The sequence below is a fragment of the Myotis lucifugus genome, unplaced genomic scaffold, assembly GCF_000147115.1.
Source record: "Myotis lucifugus unplaced genomic scaffold, Myoluc2.0 scaffold_105, whole genome shotgun sequence".
Taxonomy (NCBI): Eukaryota; Metazoa; Chordata; class Mammalia; order Chiroptera; family Vespertilionidae; genus Myotis; species Myotis lucifugus.
The window spans coordinates 3,885,004-3,895,508 of NW_005871153.1; the positions used below are offsets into that span (position 1 = coordinate 3,885,004).

At 39.4% G+C, this 10,505-nt stretch overlaps 1 protein-coding gene across 1 annotated transcript in view; it reads right to left on the minus strand.

Annotated features, from left to right (window-relative positions):
- Nucleotides 1-10,500, minus strand: part of DIRC2 (disrupted in renal carcinoma 2) — a gene marked incomplete at its 5' end in the record, with an annotated part of 64,113 nt that extends 53,613 nt beyond the window's left edge. The window contains 3 exon segments of the mRNA XM_006092851.3: nucleotides 3,332-3,425; nucleotides 10,445-10,469; nucleotides 10,471-10,500. Coding sequence (XP_006092913.2) covers nucleotides 3,332-3,425; nucleotides 10,445-10,469; nucleotides 10,471-10,500 — 149 coding nt within the window.
- Nucleotides 10,501-10,505: the final 5 nt, after the last annotated feature.

Below are 10,505 nucleotides of genomic sequence, written 5' to 3' on the forward strand. Positions count from 1 at the left end.
AAACTGATTTCCAAAGAGTTGTAGTATTTCATTCCCTCAGTAGTGGATGACAGGATGTGCCTTCCCAGCACTGAATATCACCTAAAAATTATGCATACATGCACACATGCCGCATGTGCGTGCGCGCATGCACACACAGTCACACACACACACACACACACACACACACAAAAGTAACTTGGTGTACTAGTTTTCTATCGCTCTTATAACAAAGTATCACACACTCAGTAGCTTTAAAACAACACTAATTTACTGTATTACAGTTCTATAAATCAGAAGTCCAACACAGGTCTCACTGGGCTAAAATCAAGGTGTCGGCATGGCTGTGTTCCCTTCTAGAGGGAAGACATTACAAAACGGTTCTAGAAAAGTTTATGATTGCAGATGCCTAAAGCAATCCTCAGGTCCCCCAATCAGCACCAGGCAGACAGGGAAATGCAAAGCTGTGTAGCCCTCACAAAGAGCATTTCTTTCCAACATTCGCAGGCATGGACAATGAGGATGCTGGGCAAAAAAAGAGCCTTGCAGAGGACAAAGCCAAAGCCACAAACAACAATCAAAGGAAATACTCCCAGAGAGCCACAAAGACTCCGCAGAAACCAGAAATCCCGGAATTTGAGTTAGATGCAATAATTGAACCTTCGAGGAACTTGTTAAAATTATTGATTTGGGATTCACTCCAGAGACTAACTGAGTAGGACTAGAGTGAGGCCCAAGAATCCGTATTTTTAATAAGCATGTACCATAGTCTATGAACCATACTTATAAAAAATATTGACCCAGGGGAATATGAGTCTTACGTAAAAACAGAGAAGAGTCTTAGTTCTCAAATCTACCAATTGTTCATTTTTACATCAAAAGGTTTCTCTTTCTGTACTAGGGAAATTTACATATAACCCTTACCTTTCCTTCTCTTATTTTCATTATTGAAGCTCTAATTATTTCACTTAACTGGTGTTCTCAAAAAGATAATATATGCAAAAGTAAAAATATTCCAAAGACTAGAAAAGAGTATAAAATAAAAGTAAATCTCTTTTCCATCTAGACTTCTAGTTCCCTAAGCCTCCTCCCACGAAATAACCAAAAGTAATAGTTTCTTTTAGAAATAGTCCTTGCCAAACAATGGCATATACACTGAGTGGCCAGATTATTATGACCACCTGACGTTTGTAGGCAAATTAGCTATAATTTCGCACTGAAGTTGCTAGAGGGCCAGACCATTATAAATAGGGAAGCAGGTTGTTTACCACGACAGTAGAAGTGATATTTTTCTGAAGATATGGGTAAACTCGTTTTCTTACCTCCTTATCTAATCCATCAGCAAATCCTTCAAAACATAATCAGAATTTGTTCACTTCTAGCCTGGCCGGTATGGCTCAGTGGTTGAGCATCAACCTATAAATCAGGAGGCCACGGTTTGATTCCCTGTCAGCGTACACGCCTGGGTTGCAGGCTTGATCCCCAGTATCAAGAAGTGTGCAGGAGGCAGCCAATCAATGACTCTTTCTCGTCATTGATGTTTCTATCTCTCGCTCCCTCTCCCTTCTTCTCTGACATCAATAAAAATATACTAAAAAAAAGAAAGAATTTGACCACTTCTCACCACCACCATTGCTACCACTATGGCCCAAGCTACCATTGTCTCTTACCTAGTTTATAGCACTGGTTTCCTAATAGGTCTCCTTACTCCTGCCTTGACCTCCAGCTTCAGTCTATTCTAAGTAAAGCAGAATATGACTCTGGTTCTCATTGGCTCAAAACTTCCAGTGGTTTCCTAGCTCACCCTCCCACCACCATGCATAACTGCGCTGGTCTCATTTCCTATTATTCTTCCCATGAAGTCTCTCACTCGATTCCAGCCATATCTCCCTGCCAAGCCATGTCGTTCCCTTCCCACCCATTCCCCTTGTTATTCTCTCTGCTCAGAATTCTTGTCCCCTAGATAATGCATCATTCCGTCCTAGGTTTTTATCCAAAAAAGTGAACTTCCCAATGAGGTTTTTTTCATTATTTATGAAATGTTACCATCCTTCCCCTGACATTTCAAATCTTTCTTTCTTATTTTACTTTTTTCTCCATAGCACATACTACATATTTTACTTACTTACCTAGTTTATTGCCAGCCTCCCCAACTGGAATGTAAACTCCATGAGGCAGGGATTTGTCTACTGTGTTCCATGCTGTATCCCCCACGCCCAGAACACATAATAGGAGCTCAGTTAACTTTGTTCAATAAATGAACTAATAAGTAAATAAACAAACAAAAGAATGACTCCAGCTTGGGCTCTTGCTGCATCTTTTCTGGTCTCCTGCCGGCAGGCTCTGTAATTAATCCTACACACCTCACATCAGTAGTTGACCTCACATGGGTCTGACTCTATTGCTGCTCTGGTTAAGAACCTAAGTGGCTTGCAACTGTCCTATGAGGAAAATACAGCTCTATAGGGTGGCATCAAGATCCTGCATAATCTGGATACTCTTTTCTGAACTCATCTCTTTACATTCCATTCTTATACCTTATTCTATAGACCAGTGTCTCCCCAAATCGAGTACTTTATGGGTCCTTTATAAAGGGAAAAAATTCTTAATGGCTTACAAGGTCACATCTAAGGCCCCCACTTAAGAAACACTAATTTAAGAAATTGAAGTTCAGATCAATAAAAATCTTTTTAAAATATGGATTGTTACTGATAAAATAATTCTTAATACAGTATTATAACCAAAAGGAAAACAAACATTTTAAATCTTCGTATACTTTACACTCTCTGAGAATAAACCCATGGACCCCAGTGACAGAAATGAAACTACCTACCCAGCCCAGAAGAGGCCTACACTTACCTGCCTCCATGCCTTTGTTCCTAATGTTCCACTATCCCAGAATATCCTTCCCCTGACAATAGTTATCAGAATTCTACTCATCCTTCAATACCTAGTTTAATTATCAGCTCCTTCACAAACTCTTCTTCTTCATACCCTCAGACAAAACTTCTCAGTCTCTCAGAGCAATTTTAACCTCTTCTATGACATTAACTACATCATTCTTCCTTATGTTACACTATTATTTTCCTGTGGTTATTACAGCACCTGGATAGCATGAAGATGAACTTGTTCTCTTAACATAACTAGTATAATGTCTTCCATATAACAACTAATAAATGTATACTGAATTAATCATTATATAGGGGGGAAATAAATGCTACTATAAATATGACCTTCTATTTATCATCTTAAAAATAGAACTGTTCACTAAAAGTTTATAAGCAAACATGCATAACATACTCATAACAAAAGAAAAATTGGGAAAAAATTTTAAGTTATTTATAGGAGTTACCTTCGTTTAAGCACTAAGTCTGATATAGGTATGCATCTTAGACCAGTTCCCAAAACCATGAGGAAGGATGTCAGAAGCACAGTTATCCGAAGACCTAAAAGGAAACAAAAACATCCGGGTTATTTTCTATTTTCTCTTCAAGTAAGTCCAGTGTTAAGAACAAAGATTTTTTTACTCAATCATAATAATGTTATAACCTAATATTATAGCTTTCCCCCATAATACCCAACATGCAAAAAAGACCTCTACATGCTGAAAATGAAATTTTTATAACTTTAATAGAAAATTTAATGATCACATCAAGGATAAAAGAAGTTCCATTAGCTCTGGTTTTTTCAAAATAAATGGCTATAATGTTTTGTTCATATGGAACACTAAAAATATAGAAAATTTTTTTAAAAAGACTAGGTATTTTAGTTTTATATCTCCAATATAAAATTTCTAATTTTCAAATGCAAACTGCAAAAACTCTAAACTTTCACTAAAATATATATATTTTTAAAGAGTGGTAGTTTTAACTTTAAAAAAATTTTTTTTATTGATTTCAGAGAGGGAGGGAGAGGGAAAGAGAGATAGAAACATCTATGATGAGAGAGAATCATTGACAGGCTGCCTCCTGCATGCCCCCAACTGGGGACTGAGCCTGCAACCTGGGCATGTGCCCATGACCGGAATCAAATCCGGGACCCTTCGGTCCACAGGCCAACACTCTATGCACTGAGCCAAATTGGCCAGGGCGCTAAAATATTTTTTAATGTGATACATTATTGTTTTAAATTTTCTCCAAAAATGACAATTGGATACTTACGTATTTTATAGTATAAATCAGGATAAGCTAATGCTTGTTATAGGGTCATGGGGGTGATCTTTAGAATCCTTTGATTAGTAGTAACACAATAATGGTCTTTCTTTTTATTTTTCTTGATTTATCAAATGGCTTTCCAACTTACAGAAAGATGTTGTTTTAAAAAGAAAACATAGCTTAGGACTTTAGAAGACAATTTAGGTCAGATAGCTTTCCCTTTTGTATCCCAATATGATCAATTATTTTTAAAATGTTTGCCTCTGGTAGGTCACATAGATAATAGGAAGGAGAGAATATAAACAGAAGGTACCAAAAAATAGACACAATAATCTAAGTAATAAAGTGGGACTATATCATCTTACTATTGGAAAGCTGCTGTTGCTTCTAAACGAATGCCACCTTCTTGTTTGCAGCAGCCACATCACACAGTGGCTCATAGTGAGCATGTGGCAGAGGTGGCAAAAGTTCTTACAATTTCTCCCAAACTCAACACCTCTTTGAAACCATTTCACAATGAGTAGACAAATTGTTTAACGGAAATTTTTCTCTTTTTCAGATCTTTCTCATTTTTTGGCAAAGGGGAGATGGTTAAATGTTTGGTTTCCAAAGGGCTTCTCTGCTTGAAGAAAACTGAAAATCAACAAAACTATAATTATTCAGATTAAACATAATGAAGAAAATAAACTTGATATCCAGATCAGGCACACGTAGACACTACATTGAGGACAATTTGTGATATGAACGTTATAATATTCTTATATGAGCTGAACATGATTAATGCAATTTGGCAGAAGGAATAGCACAGAAAATTGTGCTTCTCAGTAACAAGCAATGCATACACATTGCTCATTTACTGCTTCTACTAACAGAACACATATTTTAAAACCACATTATCGTCCTGGCTGGTGTGGCTCAGTTGGTTAAGTGTCGTCACATGCACCAAAAGGATGCTGGTTGGATTCCTAGTTAGGGCACATGCCAGGTTTGTGGGCCCAGTCCCCAGTAGGGGATGTGCAGGAGTCAGCTGATCAATGTTTCTCTCTCTCTCTCTCTCTCTCTCTCTCTCTCCTCTCCTCTCTCTCTCTCTCTCTCTCTCTCTCTCTCTCTCTCTTCTCTCTCTCTCTCTCTCTCCCTCCCTCCCTCCCTCCCTCCCTCCCTCTCCCTTTAAAAAACATTACATTAGAGCCACAGGAAATAGAATGCAATTAATAGAAAGTACATTTATGATCATACATATCCTAAACTTTCAAAATGGGTGCCCTATGAGATCCTGAATAAGATTTTTCAGATTTGGGACTATAAGGCTTACATTCTACATGATATTTATTTTTCCCTTAACTATTTGATTTGTAAGTGAGCAGTAGAGCATTGGTTATGGCAATATGGCCCAAATAACCAGGTTCCCTATTATTTCTGTTCAAGGCTAGCACACGTTTCTACTCAAGTATGCTTTTAATCAAACCAATGATAATATAACAGCTAATACAAACATTTAAGAATAAAGAGTTGTCAAAATCTAATTATGAAAGCAACCTCGCAAGTACAGCTTGTGGCTTTCTTGCTTATTTTTAATTGTTGCTAAGTATTACTTAATCCACCCCAGCTGATGCTCAATTTTGAAAAGAATGCTTTCTTCACCTCATTCAAATCTTGACAAGGCAGGATTCTATAACTGCATGTAATCAAAAAGATATCAAGAGGACCCCAGGAAAACAGGCTGAAGAGACATCTAACACCTTTAAATAACTAGATCCCAAGTGATTACAGTAATACTAGGACATGAGTGCAAAAACCATTTGATGAAAGGTATGAGAACGATTTTGGAAAACATGACTGAAAATAAAAATAAGTTCCATTCCAATGTGGAATCCAGACACGGCAGGAAGCTTCCTTCCAGTAGAGGAGATAACTCCTTTTTTGCTGGGCATCTATTTAGTACAGGAATGGAGTCTCTACATCAGGTGCCTGGGAAAGAAAGCAGTTATGGCCTCAACGTTTATCTGGAAAGACTACTCTTTCCAGCCTCCACGCTTCTATCAGCTGGAGTGAAGGCAAGCCTTGTTTTGCTCCTCGCAAGACCTCTAGCCTCCCTGTCCCCAACAGTCACAGCCAGGCCAGCACAATCTGTCTTAGAGCCCATCAGGACTAATTACATTGTGCCTATTATTCCTGTTTGCATTAGTCAACAGAGATCCCATGATGGGATCCAAGCCATATCCCAGTATGGCTTCATATACTCCCTAATCTAACCTCACCTGCCATCTCCCCAACTCCTTCCTGAAACCTTTCCACTGTGCCTGCCTTCTGAGGTACTCAGAATCAGTGGGTCAGTGGAATCCCTATATCCTCAAGCTCTTCTCTAAATATTCTCTTCACCTTCTTACTCCCACTGAAACCTCTCTCCTGAGAAAATTGTTTCCCCAGCCACTTGTAGCTCACTGTTACTCTCTCATCCCTTAAGCTTCCTAATCTCTTTTCTCTCAATGCTTTTAAGGTTTCCCCTGGTTTTAGGCAAACTGATTATGATGTGTGTTGGTATAGTTTTCTTCATGTTTCTTCTGCTGGGATTTTTTTAATTTCTTAGATTTGTGGATATCAAATTTGGTAATATTTCTACCATTATTTCTTTATTCCATTCCCCAATCCCACGCGCACACGCGCGTGAGCACACACACACCTCATTTCACTCTATACCCTTTCCCATTACTTCTCACTTCTTCTTCTGGGATTCTAATTACATGCAAATTATTAGGCTACTTAAAACTGTCCTGCAGCCCACTGATGTTTGTTGGGGTTTTTGTAATTTTTAGCCTTTTATTCTCTGTGTTCCAGTTTGGATAGCACTTATTGCTGTCTTCAAGTTCACTTACCGTATCTTCTGAAACATCTAATCTGCTCTTAAATCCTGAAGAGTATATTTTTTGGTTTCAGACATAGATCACATTTTCATTTCTAGAAGTTTAATGTTAGTCTTTTGTTTCTGTGTCTCTCCTTGCTTTCTTCTATCTTCTTGAACATATGTAGTATATTTAAACTAGTTGTTCTGATGTCCCTGTCTACAAATTCTATTATCTGTGACATTTCTGGGTCTGTTTCTATTAATTGATTTTTCTCATCTTTATGAGTTGAATTTTCCTGCTTCTTTGCATGTTTGGTAATTTCTGATTTGGATGTCGGGTATTCTGATTTTTACCTTCTTTGCTATGATTTTGTTTTTATTCCTTTAAATATATTTGAACAATGTTCTGAGATACAGTTATCTTTGATCTTTTAAGGTATACTAGTTGGAACCAGAACATCCTTTAGTCTAGGAATCATCTATCTTTACTACTGAGGCAATGCCCTTCTGAGTATTCAACCCAACCTCCTATGTATTATAAGCTTTTTCCATTATGGCTGTCGGGAAAGTGAACTATTCCCAGCCTTGTATAAACTTTGAGAATTGTTCCGCCTGCTCCTTTTTGGTGGTCCTTTCTCCAGACTTAGTTTCCTTACAACTATCTACTGACCAGTAGATAGCTGAAGACTCAAGAGGAACTCCCTGTAGATCTAGACCTCGATCTCTATGAAGCTTTCCCCTCTCTGGTAATCTACACTAAGAATTCTAGCTATGTTGGACTCTTTGAATCCTCAATTGTCTCCTCAACTTTAGAAAACCGCAGCTTCCCTAGCTGGTTTGGCTCAGTGGATAGAAAGTCAGCCTGAGGACTGAGGGGTCCCAGGTTCAATTCCGGTCAAGGGCACATGCTGGGGTCGCAGGCTGATCCCCAGTAAGGGGAGTGCAGGAGGCAGCTGATCAATGGTTCTCTCTCATCATTGATGTTTCAATCTCTCTTTCACTCTCCCTTCCTCTCTGAAATCAATAATAAATGAATTAATTAATGAGTGAAAACTGCAGGGCTCTGTTTGGCTTGCCAGCTCTTCAGTGTTGCTTGGAAATTCTCTCCAGGTAGTAAGCTGAAGCAACCACATGAATCACTGTCCTGCTCTGCTGGTTGCTCAATGTCTAAAAACCAGCTTCATATACTTTGATTTTGTTTTTAGTTGTTTAAGGTGGATAGAAAGTCAGCCTGAGGACTGGTTGCTCAATGTCTAAAATGAAAAGGGGTGAAGGAGTACAAAACCAACCTCAGGAAGAGAAACAGTCTTCTACACTAAGCTGGCTGTGACCCATGGCAGCAGGAAGGCCAGATAACTCCCTCTACCTTCTAGGAAGAAAGGTACTGTAGAACCCAACAACAGCACGGACTCACTTTCAATGTGTGCAGATAGACTATCTGCAGCAGGACAACCAACATATAAACGTTTATTAGCCTTCTCCTACTGAAAAGGAAAACCACTTCTTAAAAGAGAGAATTTTTAAATCTATTTTTTATTGCTTCAACCAACTGAAAACATAAAATTGAATTCACTACATATTCATGGGAACTCTGAAACAACTCTTAAAGTAACATGTTTTATGAAGCAAATAGGTAGTCCCTAATTTATCTGGCCAGAGATAGCAGGTAGAATTATAATCATAAGGGTGAAAATGAACATTTCTCCACCATAAAAACAAGGCTGGCTAAATTTAGTGAACAATATTGAAAATTGCTCCTGATAAAAAGAAACAACAAAAGAGCTTTCCCTCTAAAGTTAGCCAACCTTGTAAGAAATGACTGAGGAATTGTCACAGATTGGAGGAGGTTAAGGAGAAATAACAACTAAACACAATTTGCATGGGGGGGAGAGGGGAAAAGACAGTGGAAAACTAGTGAAATCTAAACAAAGTCTATAATTTAGTTTAAAAGCAAACAAAACAAACAAAAAGAAAAGAAAAGAAGAGAAAAGAACACCTCCTCCTGGCTCTTGTGCTTCAGTGGTTGAGCATCGACCTATGAACCAGGAAGTCAGAGTTTGATTCCTGGTCAGGGCACATGCCTGGGTTGCAGGCTCCATCCCCAGTGTGGGGCATGCAGGAAGAAGCCGATTAATGATTATCTCTCATCATTGATGTTTCCATCTCTCTCTCCCTTTCCCTTCCTCTCTGAAATCAATAAAATTTTTTTAAAAAGAAAAGAAAACCTCCATTCAGTACAAAAACCCTATCTCAGCACCTAGTGCACACCTTCTGCATAAGTACCTGCTCTACCTGGAGGTGCCACGCCAACCAAGACACACCTTCCAGGGCTGGGCACCTTTCATTGTTAGAAGGTTCTTCCTCATGTGGCTTCTCCCTTTGTAACTTCACTCAGTTTAGTTCTTCCTTCTAGACCCACGCACATTAAGTCTAATTCCTCTTTCACTTGATCTCCACATATTTTATATTCTGCCTCAAGTTTCTTTTTGAAGCCTGACACACCCAGTTCCCTTCATGTTACACATTATGATTTTTACATCCTTGATTATCCTTGCCACACCACTTCTAAGGTACTCCAGCTTGTCAACAGCCTTCTTAAAATTAGTGTTCAGAACTGAACATTGGAGTAGAGCCTATCCAATTTTTTTTCTCTTCTTGTTTTTGACACTATGCTCTCTGCCTAAAATCGCCTGCCCTTTTTCAGCAGCTCTGTCACATCTGTCATGAATCATTTGCTTGTACTTGTGTGGTAAAAATCAATGCCTTATCATTCAATCCTATAACCTTTCCTTCCTCCTCAAAGAATCATACTGGCAAGTGGTAAAGAGAGATATCTGACCAGAGTATTCTTCTGTGAAGAGAGAGACTCGATTATCTGCAAGTTTTATCTGAGAATTAAAAATCTCAACTGACACAGCCACCTAGCCACATTCACACACTTAAAAGCTGCGGTGCATCAGTTCCCAGAAACCAGAGTCAGATCCGGAGTTTCCCAACAGCTCTTCCTGGGCTGGAGTCATCTGTTAGGCAAAGCCAGCTCATTACTTCCTTAAATCTGGGCATCACCTATTTTCTGACCTTTCACCCTCAACATCCCCAAGTTCCCATGAAGTCAAAGCATCAGTCATTTTTGTGAGGGGTAAGAAAACATACGCAGCACGTGCACGGGAATGCTCTGAGGTCCGCAATATGCAAAAACGTGAACGTTCGGAGAACGCTTTATCTCTGCTGTTGCATAATGAGCCTTGATTAAAACAACAACAACAAAAACAACAACCAATAATAATAGCTGCAAAGATGCCTTCCCGTAGCTGCTGCTTTGGGCCCAGAGGATTCCTAGACAGGAATGGGATGCCTGCGACACTCCCGTCACCTCTGACAACCTCCAAGACGAAACCGAGAAGGAGGCCCCCCCCCTCCGCCCCCCGGGAGTGCCCAGCGCGGGCGGGTGTTCCCCGGAGCCCCTCACCTCTCTTGTCCAGGAGCCACATGCCCCGCGAAGCAGGGCAGGAAGCCGATGGGCCCCCACA